General features: G+C 48.5%; 1 protein-coding gene across 1 annotated transcript in view; it reads right to left on the bottom strand.

Moving 5' to 3' along the window:
- LOC144818400 (cytochrome P450 1A1-like) overlaps nt 1–26423 on the bottom strand; it is a 228540-nt gene that overhangs the window by 110430 nt on the left and 91687 nt on the right. The window contains exon 3 of the mRNA XM_078675774.1: nt 14071–14898. Coding sequence (XP_078531900.1) covers nt 14071–14877 — 807 coding nt within the window. The 5' untranslated portion in view covers nt 14878–14898. The remainder of the gene's footprint in view (nt 1–14070; nt 14899–26423) is intronic.

The following is a 26423-nucleotide window of genomic DNA, read 5'->3' as shown; positions in this document are numbered from 1 at the left end:
AAGTGCAGAACAAAACATAAGGGGGTGCCAACTTGCGTGCTTCCCTGCGACCAGCTGCCATTCCAGTCCCATGGAACCGTCAGGTATCAGAGAGTCTGTCCACACCTCATTGCAATTGGATGCCCGGTTCTTCCTAACTGCGGGTCCGCATCCGTTCATGATTTAGAGTCCGGAATCTCAGATTCTGGTGCGCTGTGCTGTCCTGACAAGTCCTGTTCCAGTACACGGATCTCTTGTACCAGTGGGTGATCAGATTGTCCCTCTTCCTCCTCCTCTTCTCCGCCCGATGTGCGACAGTCTAGTACCTCGTCGTCTTCACCCTCCGAGCGGGCCGTGATGCGCAGTGCTGCAAATCGTGATCCTGAGCCAATCGCCCCGTTTGGTGAGGCCGAGCGCCCCCTTCGCACCGATCCTGTGTCTTGACCCCCATATGGTGTCATTGGGGTCCGCCTCTTGGATCTTCTAGCCTTCAGTCTCTGCGCCTTAGGGATTTCCCAGTGGGTGGCATTTCTCACGGACCTGTCCAGCAGATCCCGATTGGCTATCTCCCTGCTGTTTAGGATCGGTCGCTCCTCCAGCCACTGCCAGGCGTCCTCCGGGTGTGTGAAGAAGAGGGTCTGTCCATTAAAGAGCACCTTAAGTTTCGCCGGGAACAGTAGCATATAGGCGATTTTCTGGTCTCTCAGTTTCGTCTTCACTGCATCAAAGGATCGCCTCTGCTTCTGTACCTCCTGGCTATAGTCTGGGAAAATCATGATGTGCGTATTTTCAAAGCGGATCTCTCCCAGCTTCCTTGCCTCTCTCAAAATCAAGTCTCTGTCGGCAAAATTCAGGAAGCGTGCAATGATCGGACGCGGCCGTGCTCCTGTTGGTGGTTTGGCAAGGAGCGCCCTCTCTATTACGAAACAGTTTGAGAATTGCGCCTCCGGGAAAGTGTCCACCAGCCATGTTTTCAGAAAGGCCACCATGTCGGACTTCTCGCATCCTTCTCTAAAACCTACGAAGCGCAAGTTGTTGCGGCGTGCCCTGTTTTCGGCGTCATCTACTTTCCAGAGGAGTTGGCGATGCGAGGCCTGTAGTTCCGTCATGTCTCTACGCAAGGCAGTGATAGAGTCCTCCGCCTCACCCATCCGCGTCTCCGCGTTGGTGAACCTTTCTGATAGATTCCGAAAATCCTGTCGCAGGAGTGTTACTTCCGACCCCACCTCGCCGATCTTGGTCTCCAATGCCGCTGTCGACTCCTGTATGTCGGTACGCGACGCCTGGATGGCCTCCATGAGCAGGTCTGTATTCAAGCGCGGGCCCGGGGCCGCCGGGAGTCCATTCACCGCCTGGCGCGGTGCAGCGTAGTTATCCATCGGGCCTTGCTTTGGTCCTTTCGGTAATGTCTCCCTCTTGCCCATGATGAGTAGCGGTGGTCCAGTCCGTTGTCTTCCCACGTGCTGGTGGTCTATGGGCTAAAGTTGTTCCCGGGCTCCGTAGGGTGTCGGAGGCCCAAATCCCCCCAAGAATACTGCTCAGATCCCAGTCCGTGTTTGCCCTGGGGGTCCCGGCGCCTCTCTTCATGTGTCAGGCCAGTGGCGTCTGGGTTCACTCGGGGGCGCCACCTCCGTTGTCGAATCACCGGCTCCCCAGCAGTTTCCACTGCCCCCGGACCACTGGGACACTCCTGCCTGACTGCCCCTCGGATTAGGAAGGCCTCGGGCCTCGCTGGTCTCCCCCACCCCTACACACCGAACAGTCCAGGGGAAAAAACGGCTCCCGTGCACTCACTCTGTCATTGCCCGGGGACCGGACCTCGTTGGGGTTCGACTGTGCTCAAGGTAGTGGGCGGGGCCAGTCTACCGTTTCCCAGTTGTTGCCGCCGATAATGCAGGGGGGGCTCCCCACGGGTCCCTCCGATGGCCGCCTCGCCCCACCAGCGTTTGCGCCGGATTCCGTGTGTCTGGGCGTTCGGAGACCGGGTCGCAGGGCTCAACACCTCTGATGTTCCCACCGCACTCCGGTCGCCATCTTGGTGTAGGTCTCCTTACGGTGTCTGACCTCCGCCGGGAAAGCGCGGTCGATGCAGGCGCCAGTCCGCGGTGTATATAGTCAGGGATACAGCCGCCCACCTTCCTCCAGTCGCGCCCGGGTGCCCAGCTCCCGCAGTCACGGAGCTCGTCTCGCACTCGTGCTGGCAGCCGCCATCTTGGTGTAGTCCGGCGTGCGAGCGGGCGATTCCGGACCACTTTGCTCCTTCCCGGGTGCAATTCTCTGTACGATTCTCGCTCTCAGTAGGTACCGGACACCTTTGGTACCTCTGCCTGCGTTTTGGTGACGATCAGGTTCGTTAGAAAGTCGGATCTTGAGGCAGCTCGGCGGGAGCTCAGTCTCAGCACGTCCTAACCGGCCATGCTGTTGGCCACGCCCCAATACTAGCACAATATTAAAACCGCATGGCAGTGGGACATTAAATACGAAAGCAAGGTTCCATGCAATATTCACCTTAGTAAGATTATGTAAGGCATTACCGATGTGCAGTATTCACTTTTCCTTCAGTATACAGAGGCTCTCATGCAAAGTAATGACTGAACTTCCCGTTTTGTTTCCAGATTTCTTGCTGATTAAGGAGGTGGTATTCCACAGAGTATTAGAGGCATTCCTGAGACCCAGGACTGATGTTGCTGAATGCCAGTCTTATCTGGAAAGCTAGCAACAAGCTGCTGAAGAATCTGTTGGTCTGCCGTGATACCAGAGCCTTCCTGGCTTGGCAGAGAGACTGAAATAGAAGGTATCCCTGCAGTAGGGGGCTGGCCAGACGAGTCCAGCCGCTGTGCCCAACTGGAAAGCCCAGCTCAGTAATGAAAACTAGCATGGGAGCTACACAGGAGCCAACGTGAGTATTGGAATGGGTCTTCCAGTATTGCCAAAGGCTGTTAAATCACTATTGGCATGCAAAGCCAAAAAAGGAGTGTGACATTGCAGAATCCAGCCAAAGTGGTGGAGTGGATCTTTTTCCTCTATTATTACTGGTATGTCACCATCGACATGCTGCACCCAAGAAGAAGCTGGAGGGACACAGGAGAAGACCAGATGGGGCAGTAGCCCCCAATCTCTCCCCTCAGGGGGGCAAAAAGGCCACTAGACCCCAGGGATTTTTGGGGGAAAATGTGCTCAATACTTGCTGCTTAAACAATAATTAGTGCACTGCATCAATAAACAGGTCGTAAGAGCAACAGAGCTTGACAGTGTGGTGGCCTCCAGAGACTGCGCTGGACACCTGATGTTCTGTGCTAAATTTGATGTCAAGTGGATGATCACCGAAGCATCACTGGCACTGGAGGGTGGACACTTCCCTTGTTTGGGATGGGGCTTTTGCTTTTGGCCTGTTTGCACTAGATAATGTCAGCATTTACTTACAGTGATTGTGATGCAGTTTCCTAGATTACGGAATGTTCCGGTTTGAATGTAAAAGTTGGCTACTTGATTTTCTCTGAAAGCTGTGGATATGTACAGTCAATAAATGTAGCATATTCCCACTTACCTGCCTCAGCATTATCACTACAAAATTGGAGTATGGAGTCCCAGGCAAGAAAGTCAAACACATTATGAGCACATTTCTCAATTGTAACACCAATTTTGTGGTGTATTGTCTGGTTTGCCCGTGTGGTCTCCAGTATATTCATAGTACGATTCATCCGGCAAAGAAACATATGCTGGAGCCCACACGGCCAATCACCAATGATGATAATTTATATCCAGTGGCTAGACACTTTGCGGAAGCCCATGACTCCAGAAGTGACAAGGTGTGTTACTTCTATCTGGACCAAGTTCCAGTAAAAGGGATAGGAGGAGATAGGGTAAAACTGTTGCCACAGCTGGAAGCAAGATATATTATCAAGCTCCAAACCCGCACCCCCTGGGGGCTTAACAGTGAGAAGTCACTCGGATGGTGGTGGGGAGCATGTTGGAGAGCACAGGGATAAAAAGGAAGAAAAGATGGAAAAAGCGTCCTCTTGATATAGCCGATATTACTGAAAGCAGAAAAATTAGAAAGACTGAAGATGGGGGATAGAAAATTGGCAATAGGAAGTGAGGATTTTAGCATACTATGTTGAAATGTAAATGGATTGAGAGTTAAAAGGAGACAGAGTTTGGTTTTAGAATATCTGAAAAACACCTCTACGAACATTCTTATCCACCAGGAGATACATCTCCTGAAGTCTGGTGGCTGGCACTATTCAATAAACAGAAATGGGTAAATAAGGTGATAGCTACAGAACAGCAATGCTGTTCAAAAGGAGTTGCAATAGTTATTAAAGAAAATCCGGAATTGAACTGGTTAAAACCCAGGTGGATACCAAAGGGCGTTGGGTGGTTGCAGAGATAAAAACCCATGCTAACACCTACACGCTGGCTGGTTACTATAGTCCAAATGAGGACGAGGTTAGTTTCTCAAACAGTCTATGCTCATACTTGCTTGAGTTTGAGGCCCCATTGATAATTGGCAGGGATTTCAATGTATTAATGAATAATGAGCTGGATAGATCCTCACCCCGCACTCAATCAATGCGCCTCGAGTTGGAGCTTGTGTTTTTGCTATGCTAGATAATTTAAATTTATGTGATGTATGGCGAAAGAAAAAGGGCGATGTAGAGGACTATTCTTTTTTTAGTAAAAAGAATGGTCAGTACTCTAGGATCGATTATATATTTATGGACCGTCTAGAAGTAGATCAGGTCAAGAAAATTATTTGCCCATTCATATATCAGATCATGCAGTGATAGAACTAAGTATGGAGTTTCCTTCCATTCCATCAGTTAATCCCTTGCATGCTCATGACGAGCTGGACTCATCATGGCACACAGTGCCCGTGTGCTCATGACGAGCCCATCTCGTTATGAAACATTGCACTTGAAATCCCTCTAGTGCGGGCCACAGAGGGATTTCCTTTATACCAAAAGAGCCTCGGGAGCTGGGAAAGAGCTTCCCCGGCTCCTGAGCCCTCCCCTCCCCCCCCCTCCTGGTTTCCCTGAAATGATGATCAGCACACACGTTGCGCTGACAATTCAGTGAAACCGAAACTGAAATGAGCTAAGAGGCTCATTTCAGTTTCAACGTGCTCAGGGGGCTATCTCAGCCCCCTGAGCACGTAGAAACTCAGGAGAGGTATAGTTGGAAAGGGTAGAATCTCCCCTTTCCAATGGTAACCCTCCCTAGTGGATCCCTGCTTGGGGATTACCAAGCAGAGATCCACCCACTAGGCACCAGGAAGGGGGATGCGGGCCCTTGGGCAAGGGCCTTTGCTCCCCCATGTTCATTTTGGCATAATTAGTCTTTCTGCCCCCCAGGGGGTAGAAAGCCCGCTAGACACCAGGGATTTTATTATAGGATATGTATTAGGAGTGGGGGCTGCCCAAAAGGGGCATGCCGATGCCCCCACCCCCATGGACCCAAAATTACAGTCTTTCTGCCCCTGGGGGGGATGGGGCAGTAGCCCCCAATCTGCCGCCCCGGGGCAGAAAGCCCCCTCAACGCCAGGAATATTGTTTTAGCACCATTTTGGGGGGTGCCCGAAATGGGCCTGCCAATGCCCCCACCCCGCCACCCTTACAGCCTTTCTGCCCCCACTGGGGGACAGATGAGGCAGCAGCACCCGGGGCAGAATGCCCTCTAAGCACCAGGGATTTTATTTTTGCACCTTTTTTTTAGGGTGGGGGCTGCCTGAAACTGGCACGCCAATGTCCCCACCCCCGCCACCATTACAGCCTTTCTGCCCGGGGGAAGGGGGTAGAAAGCCCACTGGACACCAGGGATTTTTTATGGGATATTTATTAGGGGTGGTTGCTGCCCAAAACGGGCATGCCGATGCCCCCACACTTGCGGCCACAAAATTACAGTCTTTGGGGCAGATGGGGCAAGCGCCCCCACTCTGGGGGGACAGAAAGCCCACTAAACGCTAAGGATTTTGTTTTTGCACCATTTTTCAGGGATGGGGCTGTAGCCCCCAATCTGCACCCCCAGGGCGGGTGAAAAGCCCACTAGACGCCAGGGTTATTTTGGGGCAAATCTGAATTAGGGTGGGAGCTGCCCAAAATGGGCATGCCCCACCCTCTCCCCCGCAAAAATATAGCCTTCCTGCGCCCTGGGGGTGCAAAAAGCTCACTAGACACCAGGGATTATTTGGGGCAAAATTTTATTAGGGTGGGGTCATTGCAATGCCAGTTTTTGGCAACCCCTACCCTAAGTAACATTTGCTCAAAAAAAAACCTTGGTGTCTAGTAGGCTTTCTGCCTGACCCCCCCCCCCCTGCGGGCACATTGGGGCATTAGCCTCAATCTGCACCCCTGGGGGTGGCAAAAAGCCCACTAGTCGCCAGGGATTTTTTGGGGGAAAATTTGAATTAGGGTGGAGGCTGCCCAAAACAGGCATGTTCATGCCCCCAACCCCCCTCCCCCACAAAAATTGCGGCCTTCCTGCCCCCCTGGGGAGAAGATGGGGCAGTAGCCCCCAATCCCCAATCTCTCCCCCAAGGGGGCAAAAAGGCCACTAGACACCAGGGATTTTTTGGGGAAAATTTGCTCAATAAAAACCCTGGCGTCTAGTAGGCATTAGCCCCCAATCTGCACCCGGGGGGGGGGGGGGGGGGCATCAGGCCAATAGTCGCCAGGGATTTTTTTTAGGCAAATTTGAAATAGGGTGAGGGCTGCCCAAAACAGGCATGCCCATGTCCCAACACCCGCAAAACTTACATCCTTCCTGCCCTTCCTGGGGGCAGATGGGGGCATTAGCCCCCAATCTGCCTCAGGGGGGGGGCAAAAAGCCCAGTAGACGCCAGGGATTTTTTATTAGGGTGGGGGCATTGGCATGCCCGTTTTGGGCAGCCCCCACCCGAATTAAAATTTGCCCAAAAAACTCCCTTGCACCTAGCCCCCAATCTGCCCCGACGGGGGGGAGCAAAAAGCCCTGTAGACATCAGGGTTTTTTTGGGCCAAATTTGAATTAGAGTGGGGCAGCCCAAAACGGGCATGCCCATGACCCCACCCTCTCCCCTGCAAAAATTACAGCCGTACTGCCCACCAGGGGGGCAGATGAGCCAGTAGCCCCTAATCTGCTCCCCTGGGGGGCAAAAAGCACACTAGACGCCAGAGATTTTTGGGGGCAAATTTGTATTAGGGTGGGGGTATAGGCGTGCCTGTTTTTGGCAACCCCCACCCTAATAAAAATTGGCTCAAAAAATCCCTGGTGTTTAGTAGGTTTTCTGCCCCCCCCTCCCCCCAGGGGGGCAGATGGGGGCAATAGCCCCAATCTGCCCCCGGGGGGCAAAAAGCCCACTAGATGCCGGGGATTTTTTAGGGAGAATTTGAAGTAGAGTGGGGCTGCCCAAAACGTGCATGCCCAGGCCCCCAACCCCTCCCCAAAAACAATTACAGCCTTCCTACCCCCTTGGGGGGCATATGAGGCAGTAGCCCCCAATCTCCCCTACCGGGAGGGTAAAGGCCCACTAGACGCCAGGAAATTTTTGGGGCAAATTTTAATTTGAGTGGGGGCTGCCCAAAACGGGCATGCCAATGACCCCAGCTGCAACAATTACAGCCTTAATGCCCCCCTGGGTGGAATATGGGTGCAGTTGCTCCCAATCTGCCGCCCCCCGGGGGCAAAAAGCCCACTAGACGCCAATGATTACGCTGTCTTTTTTATGTGTGGGGTGGGGGATGCCTGTCGCGGGTACTTGGGCCTCCCACACAAGTGAGGAACCATTTTTATCGGGAGACCTGGGGGAACGGTGGGTGGTAGGAAATTTGTGTGAGCCCGGTGATGCCACACTTTCCCACACGAAAATGTGTGAACAAAATGATTTTTGAAGCTAAAATTGAGGTTTGCAAGGGATTCTGGGTAAGGAAACGTTGGGGGATCCATGCAAGCCATACCTCCTTGGAAGCCCCAGAGTGTCTAGTTTTCGGAAATGTGTGGGTTTGGTAGGTTTCCCTAGATGGCCGCCGAGCACGGGGCCAAAAACCCAGGTGACCCCCTTGCAAAACCAGGTGGTTTTGAGATAGGCAATTTTGATATCGCCTCACTATGTTTTGGGCCCTTACCTGTCACGGGTACTTGGGCCTCCCACACAAGTGAGGCATCTTTTTTATAGGAAGACCTGGGGGAACGCCTGGTGATAGGAAATTTGTGTGAGCCCCGTGATGCCACGCTTTCCCACACAAAAATGTGGGAAAAAACTGTTAATTTCAGCTAAAATTGATGTTTGCCGGGGATTCTGGGTAAGGAAACATTGAGGGATCCACGCAAGCCATACCTCCCTGGAAGCCCCCACGTGTCTACTTTTCAGAAATGTGTGGGTTTGGTAGGTTTCCCTAGGTGCCGGCAGAGCTAGGGTTCAAAAACTACAGCTAGGCACTTTGCCAAAAAAGGGTCATTTTTCACTGCGAAATTGAGGTGTGACCATGTTGCGTTGTGCGCCGTTTCCTGTCACAGGCACTAAGCCAACCCACACAACTGAGGTACCATTTGTCTCATAAGACTTTGGGAAACGCAGGGCAGGTGGAAAATTGTGGATCCACGCAGATTCCAGGACTTTCCATCACAGACATATGGGGCAAATGTGGGGTTTTTGAATTTCTTTTAGATTTGCAAGGGATTCTGGGTAACAGAACCTGGTGGGAGGCAGTGAATTCACCCCATCCTAGATTCCCCTGGGTGTCTAGATTTCAAAAACGTATAGGTTTGCTAGGTTTCCCTAGGTACCGGCAGAGCTAGGGTTCAAAAACTACAGCTAAACACTTCGCAAAAAAAAGGGTAAATTTTCATTGTGAAAATGTGGTGTGTTCACATTGGGTTTTGAGCCATTTTCTGCGTGGGAACTATGCCTACCCACACAAGTAAGATACCATTTTTATCGGGAGACTTTGGGTAATTCATATTTGTAAAGCAACTGTTATTACCTATCAATGTTTGATGCACTTCTGCCTTCCAAATGAAATACATGTAAAGAAGAAGTCATTTTGAAAAATGACCGATAATTCTCATGCTAGTATGAGTATTCCCAATTTCGAAAATGTGCAAATATGTACTGTTTCTAAACTCTATAATTTGTTCCCATTTCAGAAATACATAGGTGTCTTTCATACTGATTTTTCCATGTATACATTTTCCCACAATAATTGATATATACCCGGTACATAATAAAAAGCCATTCAAATTGCTGCTCAGTTTTTAACTCTGGGTTCGTCTGGTTCTTGGTGAACCTACAAGTCCTATATATCCCCAAAACCAGGAAGGTCCAGCGGATGTAACGGTATATTGCTTTCAAAGAGCTGTCATAATTACAACAAGTTACAGGTGAAAACTTTGACACAAAAGGCTGTTTTTTCAACAAATTTTCAATTTTTCCTATATTTAACTGTTAGTTTCTATAAAGAAACCTTGATGGATCTACTCAAATGAACCCTTGCTGAATTCAGAATTGTCTATTTTTCTAAAATGTATAGCTTTCCAGGAACCATTATTGCTTTCACACCCATTTATACCATTAACTGGAAGGCGGTTGAAACCACAAAAAATAGCAAAAATAGGCTATGTCCCAGAAAAATGCTAAAACTGTAAAAAATTTTGGTTTTCTGACAAAAGTCTGTCATTCCCTAAAAGCTGGGAAAATGGTGATTTCAGCCCCACAAATCCTTTTTGATAACATTTGCAGGAAAAAACCTAGACGCTTTCATTTGCAGCCTGTTTTTCCTATTTTGTACACAAAAATCAAAATGTTGCTGCATTTTGGCTAATTTCTGGGACCCCTCCAGGGGAATCCACCAACCCTGGGTACCTTTAGAATCTCCATGATGTTAGAAGAAAAGGACACAAATAATTTGGCGTGGATACCTTATGTGGTCAAAAAGTTACAGGGGCTAAGCGCGCACTACCCCAAATAGCCAAAACAAGGCTCAGCACCGGGGGGTGGGGGGGTTGGGGGGTTAAGAGGTGGACATTGAACAGAAGACTGCTCTCACAAATCGGAGTTATGGAGAAAATTAAACTAGAAGCCGCTGCCTTTTTTAACCAAAACTTAAGAGTCTGCGCCCATTTATTTGGTCTGGGACTCTTCAAAGCTTCAAAGCTTGGCTGAGAGGGATGCTGGTTGGGTTAGATCAGAGAAGGAGAAGATAGATTTATTGGAGGAGCGGTTGAGAAAGTCCGAAGCTAGTCTAAAGCTCGTTCAAGCCCAGGGGGAGGAAAAAGATAAACTGATGGGTAAAGTGGAGGATTTGCAACATGAATACAGACTGACATTGGAAGTAATTATGTTACAGAAGTGGGATGCGAGCAGAATAAGAGAGTTTAATCAGGATGAGGATTGTGGAAAACTCTTAGCAATAAAGAGCAGAATGGATAGATCTCAAAACTTCATTAGAAGGATGAGATTAGAAAATGGTGACGAGCCTTCTGCTCGGTTTTCTGACAATAAGAGTGAGATTGAGAGGGAGTTTTGTAAATTTTTTCAGGACTTGTAAAAGGAGGATCTAGAGATAGATAAACTAGCCTTAGATCAATGGCTTGCTCAAAAACAGCTTCCTAAGATGAGTTCTGAAAGTTTAACGTTACTTAACCAAGATATAACCAGGGAGTAAAATGTTGGAAGCTCTTAAGAAAATCAAGAAAGGCAAAGCTGCAGGTCCAGATCTGATTCCCAAAGAGATCTACTCGATACTAATGGATGAAGTTATCCCCATTTGGTTAAAATATTTAACAACATTTTGAGAGGACGCTCCCCTCTACCAGATACTTGGAAAGAGGCAGTTATCACCCTAATTTTAAAACTGAGTAAAGATCCTACACAATGTCAATCTTAATCGCCCGTTATCCTTGTTGAACTGCGATTATAAAACTTTTACCGGAATTATGAACGCTCGGTTAAGTAAAATCGCTGGGGCAAAAATACATGAAGATCAGAAGGGTTTTCTCCCGGGGACATCAGATGAAGGATCTTGTTATCTCCTTAATTGGCGCCATAGATTTGGCAACGGTGGCTAGAGTTCCCTTAACAATTATAACGTTGGATGCCGCAAAGCCTTCGATCGTGTTAACTGGTGTTATCTTTCTAGTGTATTGGAGGCTTTTGGGTTTGACTGCACCATTAGAGATCTGCTGGGAAAAATCTATAGTGAACCGCGAGCCCAAATATTAGTCAATGGGAACCTCTCAGCTCCGGTAGTAATAGGGCGTGGTACAAGACAGGGTGGTCCGTTGGCTCCTATTCTCTTTGATCTATATATAGAGCCATTCGTTCAAAGTTTAAGACTAAATAAAGAAATAAATCCCTTTTTAATGAATGGTTTCTCAAGGAAACTAGCTTTGTATGCTGACGGCTTGCTACTTTTCACATCTAATGTTAACCAAGCTCTACCAAGCTTATTCAGGTAAGTGCAGGTCTTTGGAAAAATGACAGGCTAGGAGATTAATAGCAGTAAGACTGAGATCATGTCATGGAATTCGGAAGTGCAGGGTTTTAGGATTTCAAAGGAGTTAAGGTATTTGGGAATAACCATCACACAAGAGCTGACTGAACTCCCTAAAACAAATATAGCCGGAGTCCCTAAAGAGGTTGATATACTTTAAAAAAAAAATAATTATTGAGCAGAGCATTAGGTTCAGGAAAATATATGCTGTACTAAAGCACATTTACACTGATGTTAGCATTAAAACCAGTTACAAAATTAGATTGACAACCAAAAACTACATAATAGAAAAAGACAAGAAACTGGTTGATATACTGTTGAAGAGATGGCACAATCTCCCACTTACACATTACGGCAGGGTAAACTTGGTCAAAATGTGTGTACTGCCGAAGTTCGCTTATCTTTTTAATAATATACCCCTGACTTTTGAAAATGATCTTCTAATAAAATGCTATAACAGGGAAAGATCTCTTCTTTTATTTGGGCTGGTAAAGGGATCAGACTATCATGGAGAAAGTTCAGACGAAAGTTGGCACACGGTAGCCTGAGCTTACCAGACTTACAGTTATATTGTTGGGCATACCAACTGAAAAACAGTAGGATGCTCCTATATAGGCCAGACGATTACCCGATTGGTCATATGTTTAAGGCCATGTTGCACGAGAGCCCAGTTGAGGGTTTTATGTACAAGTTTGGCGCCCCTACATTTCTTTTAAAAGTTTGCATGAAGGTTCTAAATGCTGCTGCCAAATTATGGTTTGACTGCCGTAGTACTTTAGGTATTCCCTATTATAGTGAGTGGGCCCCAGTGTGGGATTCCCCAGACACTCCAGAATGCCTGAATGACGTTTTATCTTAACCTTTGAAAGAGGCGGGGTGAAGAGATGGGGTGACAAAGTTGAAGGAAACAGCTGTCTTTCTTGGGATACATGGAGGAATTTAACGAAGAACAGGCTCTCCAGATTTAAATATTATCAAATTTCGACCTGGTGTGAAAATCAACACTGGCAATTTCCAGGAGATTGTGCAATGGAGGATGAACTCCAAGATCCAAACCCAAAAAAGAAGGAGATTGCTCTCTGGAACGATTATCTACTTGAGGCAGCGGACAGGAAACTGGATCACCCCCATATGGTCTGAGAGAAGTGCTTTTCCAGACGAAGAGCTGCAAACCTTATGGCAAGTATCTTTAGACAAATTATATCCTCTGAATAAATCTGCTGCCTTAAGAAAGAATCACCTTTTTACCCTTTATAGGATGTATTGGTCTCCGCTCAAGATATCCAAAATGAGGGGATGAGGAGATGCCAGTTTTACAAGATGCCACAACCGAGGCAGATGATATCCACATGTTTTATCTGCTCAGTGTTAAAGGATTACTGGGACAATGTGGGTAAGACCCTGGCAGAAATACTGGTTAAAGATATAGAGGTAAGCTTCATCTTAATTGTTTTTGGAATAATACAGCTCTCAGAGGGGAAGGTTGACATTACTGCTGAACAGGGTAAACTGGTGTTTTATTTGATTCTTTTAGCAAGAAGAGAAATTTGCAAAAGATGGTGTGAGGTGGACCCTCCATCTTGGAGGGAATGGTGGAATTCAGTTAGATATTTTAAAGATGCCATAGTAACAGAAGCGAGCGTGGGCTTTTTTGGAGATTACTAGATTAGGAGTAATTGGTATGCTTGGTAAGAACTGTCCAATGATTACACCTCTCGGTCAGTCTACGATGTGCCATGTGGGCCTGGTCCCATAGAACATCAGCTGAGATCAGACCCTCCAAGATATAAGCATATGGGCTGCTACTATCGAGAGGATGCTTATACAAAAGTATGGAGGTTATATGAGGATATTAAAAAAAGTTATGCATCACTCACACACCCAGTCACCGAACCACCCTGAGACTCAAAACATCCAGTCACAGACCCAGTCAAAGACTCATACACACACTCACAGACCCCCTCCCTCATACACCCATTTGTATAACAACTCAGACACTCATACACATAACCACTCAGACAGTGCTGCACCCAGTCACATACTCAGTAAGAGACTCAGGTGCTTACTCATATACCCAAAGACTCATACACCCAGTCAGAGACCCACTCAGAGACTCATGTGCCCACTTACATACCCACTCAGACTCATGCGCCCACTTACATACCCACTCAGAGACTCTTACACCCACTTGTATATCACACAGAGTCATGTACTCACTTGTATACCCACTCAGAAACTCATGCACCCATTCACAGACCCACTCAAACACTCATGCACCCACTCACAAACGTATGCACCCATTCACAGATCCAGTCACAGACTAATGTACACACTCACATACCCACTCAGACACTTATACACCCATTCACATACCGCTCAGGCATCTATTGACCTTCAAGATGGCCATGGTTTTATCAACAATTTATTCATGAAGTGAAATTGCATTCAGTGGCCCACATTGGCTTCACTTCGAACAAAACAGTGTTTTCAAACCGACTACCCCAAAAGAAATAATGTGAAATATACTTAATGGGTAAAGATGGATAAGCCACCAACATTACAGATAATGATAGATCCCAATAAAATCAAGACAATAGTCCAACTCATATTGTTAGTGACTTACCTCGTCGCATGTCTTATAATGTTCATCGACACGATTCTTGATAAAGTTTTGAAGACGCCTAACGCTTTCTGTTAGCGCTCTGAGGCCTGGCAGAGGTAAATAACGTATCAGTGGAATAAAATCAGCTGCAGCCCCGGAAGCTGCTGCTTTTTGCGCTTCCTCGTTGTTTTGTACCACACCAGTGAACTCTTTATCTGTATGCTCATATCGCTTGCCAAAGCAGAGAGCACAAACAACATTGGCAACAGCAAGGGCGATTTCTCCACTGGGATCAAAATAACCTTTTCTCTCTGTGAGCTCAGACAGTGTTGTCACCAGTTCCACCGCCTCAGCAGACACATATTCTTCAAGAAGGCAAGAGCACGTGGATGTTTTTGCTTCGGATTTTGAAAATGTCCGTAAAGCGTTTTTGGCAATTTTCTTATGAAGCTTCCATGTTTCTCCAAAGTCTGGGGAAAATGACAAAATGCTGCTTTCAGCCAATAAAGAGATCGAGTGCAACTTTGGCCTGGCACCAAAGCTGTCTCCTTGCCTCACCAGTACTTTTTTGATGGTTTCTTGACCACTGATAACAAGGACTGGCACAGTTCCAAGAGAGATGAGGAACACATCTCCGTATTGCTTTGCCATTTTCGAAAGGGTGATATGAGGCAGAGCCCCAAGCTGAAATATATTTCCAAAGACTGGCAGTCCCCATGGCCCTGGAGGAGTTTTACCCTCATTTTTCATGTTTCTTAGGACCTTGAAGACTAGTGCAAAAGTTATAAGTGCAATCATCACTTCTGGGTAAGTAAGATCAACAGCCATAATTTCTGTACTGTGGGTCACCTGCAAGAATTAGCACATTTTTGTCTATTAAAATTTAATTTGAAATAACCAGTTAACTCAACAGATCTTTATTCGATCTTAAAAAGATCATAAAAGCAGAGTAAAAACACAAATAGAAAACATATAAAATAAATTCAGTATCATAAATAACATTCTGAATGCATTCATGATTAGCTAAAACATTAAAATCACATCAATCTATCACATACAGCAAATGTAATTAAAAGAGAGTATAAAACGGTCTCTCTAGACGCCTCACCTTCCCTACTAGCTCCCCCCCATGGATTTTCTGCTGCAAATAGCCATCTTAAGAAAACAACACATGCAATAACAGATATCAGAGCTGTTTAACTTTTTAAGGAAGGTTAAGGACACCCTACATTTCTGAAAGGCTAACTTTTTCCATGTGGGTTTAAGACAAAGCAGAAAACACGATAGAAGCCACAGAAAAACATAAAATGTAATAAGGATTGTTCCGCCTTATCGTTACAGGGACAGGGGGTTCAACACGCTACCCCACACATTAGCCCCATCAGAAAAACATGCTAAACGCCAAACCAATCCGACCGGAACCTAAAAAGGACAGACCGCTCCCAGCTTGTTAACTCTAGCATAAGATACATAGCAGTATCCTGAGTGGCAGAAATGGACTAACATTGGCAAATATTGTGTTTACAAATAGCCTTCTGAATACTCTGTGAGGAGGTACGTTCAGCAAACCTCTGCTTGACCATCCTTTTTTAGGTCTTAGTAATTAAACCAGGGGTACTAAACAAATCAGGAAGACCAATATTAGCCAGGGATTTACGGACATAGTTCAGCCAGGGAATGGGGAGCATCTTATCCAAACTCAGACAGTCCTCAATAACTGCCCTATTGAAACTTGCCTCGCTATTACTCCATATGCTCACCCAAAGCAGGAGGGTGCCAGTTTAATAGTATCTGAAATGTACTCTAGGTTCAGTTTGGAGTACAAAATAAAATTGGCACTTGATGGCAGAAGGTTCAACAGTCTCCTACACATTCTGCTTTCCTCTACTTGTATGGCAGCCATATGCGGCAGTGGAGACACATTGCAGTTAGTTTGACAAAATCTTCAGTAAATTGCCTTTATTGGTCAACAAATAATTAAACACCCTCGTTATTGCTCATAATTTAAACTAAGTTAGTGGAACTAATTGAATAAATATGTCCAGACTTGTTGCAGAATCTCACTGCAGTTTGTAGTAAAAAGTCAGACCTCTGGTTGGGACCACATGCTCTTACTAATAAAGAGTGTATCTACACTGCAAAGTGCCAGTACACACTCATACCATGTAGAAATAAGGGAAAAACCTGGCTGTCAATTTTTCAAGCCGCTCTTTATTTAAGCGGGCAAAAGCATTAGACCTTAGTTTCTTGCGCTTTCAGTGTATAAATCAATTTTTTTTATCATATTCAAACACTTTTTAAGAAACGTTTTGTTCATATCTGGATCAAGTACAGATCTAATACACAAGAACTGTGAAACATATGAAGTGCATACATAAGTTGAAAGCAACATGTGTAAAGAATAACAGTGTGACCATAAAGAATAAGCTAATTTTTCTCAATATATACAATTACACCAGCAAATTGTTAATACAAATCATACAGAGCAGTTCCATAGGACCCTATAGTTTGGAGAACTTTTATGGGACTGCTACCACAAGGGATCAATACTACTCTGTGGGTTATATTTGAATTTGAGAATCCTCCCCAGAGATCAACAACGCCCTTTGTGGCGTTGACAAGTGGAAATGTCGACGCGTTTCCAATCCAGATTGGAATTCACGGGATTTTCGTCAGGCCTAAGGCACGGTGTAACCTGCAAGTTACAAAATAAAAGTGAAAACGAATTGCCTAAAACTGGTCACCCCTTTTCATTTGAATAGTATCAACTATCCATATTAACAGTAATTGGTATGGTACCTGAAAACATTTTGATGCACTCTTTGTGGTTCTCAAATGTCGCGTTTTCTGGACCTGAAAAAGCCAGCGCATTAATCATCAGTGTGTTCATGTTAGACATTGTATCCAATATGGGCGAAAAATAAATTAAAATATAACTTATATTGTATCCACGGTAGAAGACTGGAAGATGTAATGATGTGAAAAGCAGGGGCACCAGGACCTGCGCGGAAAGCAGGACAGAGTCGGGCGTAAAGGGAGGAGTCGGGGGGACAGGATAGGCAGTTGGAGTATGAAGTGGGAAGAGGGTAGATGCAGAAATAAGGACGGTGCAATAATTCCAGCCGAGTCCGTGTCGTGTGTGCCACCCAGACACTACAGCTGGCGAAGAGGGGGCCACGGGACCTGCGGTGGTGCGGAGCTGCATAGCAACGGTTAGTGTTGCTGCTATGAGCGTCGGATGCCCGGCAGTGGTGGTGCGTCCAGAGCGTCGGACCGCCAGTCTGCCCTACTGCTGTGCCGCTGAGCGAGTGTCCACGCGCGCTGGGAGCCCACCCCAGCTGAACTGTGCTTGTGTGGCGCGCTGCGGGAGATCGCGTGAGCTGAACGCTCCATTGCCTGCCTGCTGGGAGCCCACCCCAGCTGCACTGTCGCGTGAGGCGGCCCGTGAGCGCCTCTCTCACCTGCTGTGCCCTCGGAGCTGCATCTGGGGTTGGGTGAGTGCCCGCCGACTTTGCGGTGAATCCGGGAGGAGAATTGCTCCTCGTGCAGGCAGCTCAGGATCTCAGTCTCGGGAAGAGCGAGACTCTCGCGGCAGCCATCTTGAGGTCAGACGCCTCGTCCAATCCCTAGCCAGGGATCATTGGCGGCCATTTTAAACTCAGGCAGAGTGCTGCAAAGTCAACAAGCCTTGGCGAATGCAACTGAAAAATATAAAATCGCGAGCAGAAGTGGCAGTTAGTGGTGTGAAGGTACCAGGAGTCTATGGATACTTAACATTGAGTGCAGAGTGGCATTACATTTTCTAATAATCCTGTGACGCAGACGACCCAGCTGTCTGTGGAGATGGAGCTGAAGTAGCTGTGGTGGAGGAGCCTTCGCAGTGTGATCGGCCGAAAAGGGTCTCATAGCTGCACGATGTCAGGATCTCCATCATCGCGCCAACTTCAGGCGACTGTCAACCCCGGTCCCATGGGTGTGCTAGGAGTGTAATTTCTGCACCCCCCAGAACCCCTTACTCTTGAATCTGGTGGGGGTATGGGCAGGGCCGGACTGACTACCGGGCAGTTTCGAATGCTGCCGAGCTGGGGGCTGATTTCATAGCGGTGGGGGCTGATTTCGTTCATGGATACCTGCGTGTGCTTCGAAATAATTAATGCAAAACGAATTTCGTTTAGCACTCGCAGATCTCCATGAACGAAATCACCCCCCAGCTCAGTAGCATTCTAAACTGCCCGGTAGCCAGTCCGGCCCTGGGTATGGGTCTCCAGTGGCAAGAATGGCTGGAGGACTTCACGGACTTCATGAAGGGGTCCCACGTGACCGTTGCAGAACAGCAATTGATGGCTCTACGGAATCTAGTAGGCAAAGAAGTTGGTCAGATCATAAAAGAATTGCCAGCGGCGGCTGCGTCCTCGTACGCTAATGTTTGCGAGGCGCTCAACCGCAAGTTTCTACACAAAAAGAATGTTGACTATGAGCGATACACGTTCAACCTGGCATCGCAAGAGAAAGAGGAACCTATGAGTGTGTTCATTACACGTCTGAGACGTTTAGCACAATACTGTGACTTTGATTCCTTCTCCACCGAGGATGCGCTCAGATTGAGAATCATTGAAGGCTGTCTATCAGAATCACTGCGACGAAAACTGCTAAAAAAGAGCTATTCACTAGACGAAATTGAGGAAATGACGCGAGTGAACGATCAGTCTGATGAGCATGCAAAGAAAATGGAGGCCGGGCGAAGTGAGAAACGCGAGCAAGCTTTCAGACTTCACTCTCGACAGACACGTAGACACTCCCCAGCGCAAGCTCGCTCCTCCAGATCCAAAAGGCAGCACCATCCCTCAAGTCGTCGACGCAGAAGCTCAAGTCGCACCAAGAAGAGATCGGAGCGCCAACTCAAATGTTACAGATGCGGATATGATTTCCCTCATATGGAAACGTGCCCGGCACTAGGTCAGAGGTGCCGGAAGTGTGGAAGGGATAATCATTTTGAAAGTGTGTGTGGAACTCCCCAGAACAATGATCAACGAGAACACACCAGACAATTTCGTCCCTCAAGTAGTCGCCATCATGCTAGAGCGGTGCAAGATCGCAGGGATTAGTCCACTGGGTCACCACATTCCAGCTGTCACTCCCGCCGGTCCTACCAATCTCGCCGTTCCTCATCAAGAGAGTCCAGATCGCTGTCACTCATCTCAAAGGACAGCGATGAATACATATGTCTGGTGGCGTATCCTGAGCGCTTAAAGGACTATCCGCGGCTTGACATCAAAATTGGTTCTCACTGTGCCAAGTTGTTGCTGGATAGTGGAGCCACTCTCAATTACTTACCAGTGGCTGAATATCAAAGGATGAAGACACCACCCCAGTTGAGCAATGCCCATGTACGGGTATACACGTGGATGTCCAAGAAGGCACTTCCCTGTCTTGGGAAGTTTCCAACGGATCTGACTTATCAGAATCGCACCATCCAAGCTTACATTTACGTCATCGATGGGCCTGAAGCCGACTGCCTCCTAAGTCTGCCTACGGCGGAACGACTAAGACTTGTGGACATACTATACAAAGTCAATGACAAACTCGACATCACTCAAAAATTCCCCAAGCTTTTCCAAGGACTTGGAAAGATGACAAATTGTCAAATTTGGCGTCACATCAATGAACGAGTCACTCCGGTGGCCCAACATCACAGAAAGATCCCGTTTCATTTGCAACGAGCCATGGAGAAAGAGCTTCATGACTTGCTCAAAGCCGATATCATCGAGAGGACAGATGGACCGACGCCATGGGTCTCTCCAGTAGTAGTAGTCCCTAAGAAAGGTAAAACTGACAAAGTCCGTCTGTGTGTTGACATGAGAGCGCCTAACACCGCCATAGAGAGGGAGAGACACCCAGGCCCTCACATTAGTGACATGATCGCGTCACTCAACGTAGCAAAAATATTCTCGAAACTGGACCTTAACAAATGATACCATCAACTGGAGTTGCATGAGCGATCCCGGTACATCACAAAATTTTCAACTCATCTGGGGTTCTTTAGGTACAAAAGGCTCAGTTTCGGTGTGTCCTCGGCTGCCGAAATATTTCAAGAGGCGATTCGGAAAACAATCAATCACGTTCCTAACGTCCTGAACTATAGTGATGACATTCTTGTATATGGGGCCACCACTCATGAGCATGATACAGCGCTGGAACGAGTCTGCCATGCCCTGATGGAAGCCAACCTCAAACTAAACAAAGACAAGTGTGAATTTCATAAACCTACGTTGAAATTCTTCGGCCATGTCTTTCTGGAATGGGAATGAGACCTGATCCCGATAAGGTACCTGCCCTGAACGACACTCCAAGCCCGTGTGATGTGGGGGATGTGCGCTCTTTTCTGGGAATGGCCAGTTACTGTGCGAGATACATACAGGACTATGCCACGATAAGCTACCCCCTGAGGACACTCACCAAACAGGGGCAGTCGCTTCAGTGGTCGTCACAGTGTGAGCACGCATTCCGGGACATCAAGAAGGCAGTGGAGTCTGCCGAAAACATGGCATACTTTAACCCAAAGAGAAAGACAGAAATAACAGTGGATGCCAGTCCTGTGGGACTAGGAGCCATCCTGGCGCAATATGACGGAGAAGAGGATCAACGCCACATCATAGCGTACGCCAGTCGGAGCTTAACAGACACGCAGAGAGCGTATTCGCAACCCAAAAAGGAGAGCTTGGCCATAGTCTGGGCCTGCGAACATTTCCACAGGGGCAGTGGAAATGAGGGCGGACGCAGAAATAAAGACGGTGCAATAATTCCCGCCGAGTCCGGGTCGTGTGTGCCACCCAGACACTACAGAAGGGTAGACCTTCAACCCTATTTGTTGAAACTTTCATTATCACGGCGTGATCACCACGCTGACTGAAATGAGGGAATAATAGTGTGCGCGTTTTGTTTTGTTTAAGTATCTAGTACTGATTGTACAAACAAAATTGGTACACTTACCTAATGGAGCGCACACTCGCTCATACGTGGTGACCAGATAATCAACTATTGTTTTTTTTTTTTTTTTAAAAAAGCTTGTTTCTCTGTGAAAACAATTACAGATGCAATGACGTCCCTTGTCTGTTGTTTTTTAGCTGAAAGGTTTATATTACAGCAATAGGCTATTCACTTTAAGTGCTCCTGCCGTCCGATTGTAAACGCTCTCCATCAGCCATAGAGTCAAACTGTAAATGGCTTGAGGCACCGCATTTGTCTATATCCTGTTCGACAGGAAGCGCAAACAAGGTATTTTTTAATGGATTGTGGGATTTGTAGTTCCCTTGTCACTGATCTTTAACTACTCAGCATAGCGCGATATTTGTTTCCATCACGACATTGGAAGCTAAATACCAAACAGAAGAGTGGAACTGGGGAGTAATGGTGTGTTTTAAACAGGAGTTATTTAAAACAGTTTATGAGATATTGTATCATCGGTGCTGCCTGTGGGTTGATAACCAATTGCTTGTGAAATGCCCATATTCTGTACCTCAGTCTCCTACCTGGATCGAATCCAAGCATTTTGTTTGCAATTATGAAAGTTATAAAAAAAAAAAAGTATTCGGGCTGTGGGAAACATACACATACGGATCATTAACGTGTATTGTGATTAGTAGATGATTATGTCCTTTGTCAATCAATCAATCAAATCAAAGCATTTATATAGCGCACTACTCACCCAGAGGGTCTCAAGGCGCTAGGGGAGGGGGGTCCGCTACTGCTCGAACAGCCAGGTCTTGAGTTGCTTCCTGAAGGCGAGGTGGTCCTGGGTCAGGCGGAGGTGGGTCGGGAGGGAGTTCCATGTCTTGGCGGCGAGGTAGGAGAAGGACCGTCCCCCTGTGGTGGCTCTTCGGATGCGGGGGACGGCAGCGAGGGCGTGGCCGGTCGATCGGAGCTGGCGTTTGGGAGCGTAGAAGTTGAGGCGACTGTTGAGGTACCCTGGGCCTTGGTTGTGTAGGGCTTTGTGTGTGTGGGTGAGGAGACGGAAGGTGATTCTCTTGTTGACCCGGAGCCAGTGCAGGCCTCTCAGGTGTCCGGAGATGTGGCTGCGACGGGGGATGTCCAGGATGAGTCGTGCTGAGGCGTTCTGGATCCGCTGGAGTCTCTTCTGGAGTTTGGCGGTGGTTCCGGCGTAGCGGGAGTTGCCGTAGTCCAGGCGGCTGGTGACGAGGGCCTGGGTGACCGTCTTCCTGGTCTCGGTGGGGATCCACCGGAAGATCTTACGTAGCATGCGCAGGATGTTGAAGCACGACGAGGAGACGGCGTTGATTTGTCTGCTCATGGAGAGGGAGGAGTCCAGGATGAATCCCAGGTTGCGTGCGTGGTCTGTTGGTTTGGGTGCGCTGCCCAGGGCGGGGGGCCACCAGGAGTCGTCCCAGGCGGAGGGTGAGGATCCCAGGATGAGGACTTCCGTCTTGTCCGAGTTCAGTTTCAGGCGGCTGTTCTTCATCCATTCGGCTACCTCTTTCATCCCTTCGTGAAGGTTGGCTCTGGCGGTGGCGGGGTCGTTGGTGAGGGAGAGGATCAGCTGGGTTTCATCGGCGTAGGAGATGATGTTGAGGTTGTGCTGGCGTGCGATTTCTGCGAGGGGGCTCATGTAGACGTTGAAGAGGGTAGGGCTGAGCAAGGAGCCTTGGGGAACGCCGCAGATGACTTCGGTGGCTTCAGATCTGAACGGTGGGAGGCGGACTCTCTGTGTCCTTCCGGCGAGGAAGGAGGTGATCCACTCCAGTGCCTTCTCCTGGATTCCGACGTTGCTGAGACGCTGTACTAGTGTACGGTGGCAGACAGTGTCGAATGCCGCGGAGAGGTCCAGGAGGATGAGGGCCGCTGTTTCTCCGTTGTCGAGCAGTGCTCGGATGTCATCGGTGGCTGCGATCAGGGCGGTCTCGGTGCTGTGGTTGGTCCGGAAGCCGGACTGCGAGAGGTCGAGGGATCCGTTCGTCTCGAGGAAGGCGGCCAGCTGCTTGTTGACGGTCTTCTCGATGACTTTTGCAGGGAACGGGAGCAGCGAGATGGGGTGGTAGTTCTTGAGGTCGGTGGGGTCGGCTGATGGCTTCTTGAGAAGAGCGCTGAGTTCGGCGTGCTTCCAGCTCTCCGGGAAGGTAGCGGTGTCGAAGGAGGTGTTGATGATGTCCCGCAGGTGGGGTGTGATGACAGCGTCGGCCTTGTTGAAGACGTGGTGGGGGCAGGGGTCAGTCGGAGATCCGGAGTGGATGGAGTTCATCGTGCGGACGGTGTCTTCGGTGCTGATCGGGGTCCAGGCGCGGAGGGTGGTGGTGGGGGGCGGTGGTTCGGTCATGGCGTGCGTTGGTTGAGTGCTGAAACTGTTGTGTATGTCCGCGATCTTGTTGTGGAAGTAGGTGGCGAGGGAGTTGCAGAGGTCTTGCGAAGGGGTGATGTCGTTGTTTCCGGAGTTGGGGTTGGAGAGCTCTTTAACGATGTTGAAGAGTTCCTTGCTGTTGTGTGCGTTGTAGTCCAGTCGTTCCTTGAAAGCAGTTTTCTTGGTGGCACGGATGAGTTGGTGGTGTTTTTGGGTGGCGAGCTTGAGGGCAGTCATGTTGTCCGGTGTTGGGTCTCTGCGCCAGGTTCTCTCGAGGTCTCTGCAGTTCTTCTTGGAGCTCTTGAGTTCGTCGGTGAACCATGGGGCTTTCTTGCTGCCGGGTCTGCTGGGCGGGGTCCTCAGGGGGGCGAGGTCATCTGCGCAGTTGCTGATCCACTTGGTGAGGTTGGTGGCCGCTTGGCTGGGGTTCGTTGCACTGGTGGGTGGGTTCTTGCTCAGGGAAGACGTGAGCTGGTCGGCTGTGATCTTGTTCCAGCTTCTGCGTGGGACCTGTTGTTGTTGGTGGTGGATCGTGGTCCTTTTGAAGCTGAAGTGGACGCAGCTGTGGTCCGTCCAGTGTAGTCCGGTGGCGTGGCTGAAGGTGATGTCCTTGCTGGATGAGAAGACGGGGTCGAGTGTGTGTCCGGCGTAGTGAGTGGGGGTGGTCACCAGTTGCTTGAGTCCGAGGTTAGCGAGGTTGTCCAGCAGGGTGGTGGTGTTGCGGTCGTTGTTGTTCTCCAGGTGGAAGTTGAGGTCCCCGAGGAGGATGTAGTCGGCGGAGAGGAGGGCGTGTGGGCTGATGAAGTCGGCGATGTCCTCGCTGAATTGTGTGCGTGGTCCCGGGGGTCTGTAGATGAGGGTGCCTCTGAGGGTGGTCTTGGGGTTGATGTGGACCTGGAAGTGCAGGTGTTCGGTGGGTGCGAGGGAGTCGTCGTTGTTGGTCGTGATGCGGATCGTGTTCTTGTTGATGATGGCGATGCCTCCTCCGGTCTGGTTGATACGGTCCCTACGGATGATCTTGTAGCCGTCTGGGATGGCGATGGCGATGTCGGGTGCTGAAGAGGCGTTCATCCAGGTTTCCGTGAGGAAGGCGACGTCTGGTGAAGTTGTGTCGAGCAGGTTCCAGAGCTCGACGGCGTGTCTGTGGACGGAGCGGGTGTTGAGCAGGATGCATTTCAGGTGGCTGCTGCTGTTGCTCGTCTTGGTCATGGTTGGTGCAGGAGAATTAATGGTCCGGATGCAGGTGAAATTGCAGACGTTGCAGCTGAAGGGTCCGTGGGTGCGTCTCGGGGTGGCTCGGTAGCATCCTGGGAGTCGTCCGGCGTTGAGTGCGTTGAGGGTGGCGGCGTCGTACGTCCGGCGGGTGGGCTGGGGTCTGCAGGGGCCAGGGGTCCAGGCGCGGACGGGCTTACCTTTGGCGCGCCTTCGGCGCTCAATCGGCGCGCCCGTTGCGCGTGACCGCTGCGCGTTATCCACTCTGCCATAAGTGGAGAGTGGGAGGGGGCGGAGCGAGGGAGGGGCAGCTGGGAGGCGGGAGCGGGGAGGGCACAGAAAGGAAGAGGGCGTGGCCGCGAGAACGGCGGCGGGGAGCGGGGCGGGGAGGGCACAGGGGGAACAAGCACAAGAGAAACGTGCAAAAAGCAGCAGTCACAAGTCACAATACACAGATACTTAACTACACTAGACAATAGCGCTGAAAGAGAAACCGGGCAGCAGGGTGCTACCTGATCCGGCGGAGCCGAGATAGAGGGGGAGAGCGCTCACAGAGTGCGAGCGTTGCCTAGCAGCAGAGCACGCCGCAGGGGGAGGCGGGTCAGCTGGGCGGAGGTCTGAGCGAGGCTGAGCAGCAGCGAAGGGAGAGGTCACCGGCACAGCTGGTGGCCGTGCGGCGCTGGAGTGCCCTGCGAGCAAAAGATCTATAAAGTTTTCAATATGGATCATAGATTTTCCAGCTGAAGGACACATTTACATCAAGATCTTTGATGAGTGTTCCTTCAACCACCAGTTGGAATATTTACAGAGGGCTCAGCGCAAGATTTGATGCAATTCTGACATTTCGTTCAGGCCATTCGTCCCAGAATTGTATTTTAGGATTAGATAAGCTTCTCTCCTTTGGAGCAATGTTTCAATGTCACCGCCTCTTGGTGGTGATTTGATTCCTGACAGTACTGTCCAGACAAAATCTTTTCTGAATGTTCATTTTCGACAAAATGTGGTACCATTGGTGCTGTTAAGACTTTTTGCTTTATCCTAGAGCAATTTTGTAGAATTCTCTGGTTAATCTGCTGCATTGTTTTACCAATTTACAACTTGGAACAGGGGCACGTGATGGCATAAACAATATTTTTAGTTTTGCAATTTGTGAATTCTTTATGTACCCATTTGATGGAGTTGTACATGAATTCCTTGCCTTACACGGTGTTGATGCATGCGGAGCAAGTACCACATTTATGATGGCCTTTCAAATTCCATAATGCTCCTAGGTCTGTGTTAGTCTAAGTAATTGGCAAATTGGCACATATGATTTGTTGGCCTATGCTTTTGTTCTTTTTCATCGCGAGGAGTGGTCTATCCATAGGGCATTCAAGGCCAGTGAACAAATGCCAGTTGTTCAAGATGGCTTTGCAAAATTGGTGAGGGTGTGGGCCAAATGTGGATACACATACTAGCTTGTCCAGTGGTTTTTTGGTCTTCTTGATCAGTAGTTGTTCCCGCGGTGTATACCACGTTCGATTTGTCACATGTTTCAACATCTTTTTTGGGTACCCTCTTTCCATTTTTTTTTAAATATTTATTTTTCAGTCGTCATACATAATCAGGAAACAGTATTGAAATGGGAAATAGTTAGGAACATCGTCACATGGCAGAGGTATTCTATGACATCTATATCACAGCATGTGGCAACAGTAGAGCAATAAATTAAGTCTAAAGGGCTAAGGAATAGACAGGTTACACAGTTCAGCATGTTCGATCAGGAATGCTTTGGCACGATTGAGCATTGTAAGTCGTGTCATTTACAACATCA

This window comes from Lissotriton helveticus, chromosome 2_1 (assembly GCF_964261635.1).
Source record: "Lissotriton helveticus chromosome 2_1, aLisHel1.1, whole genome shotgun sequence".
Lineage (NCBI taxonomy): Eukaryota > Metazoa > Chordata > Amphibia > Caudata > Salamandridae > Lissotriton > Lissotriton helveticus.
Note: the sequence above shows the minus strand (reverse complement) of the source record. Positions and strands in the feature narration are given on the sequence as shown.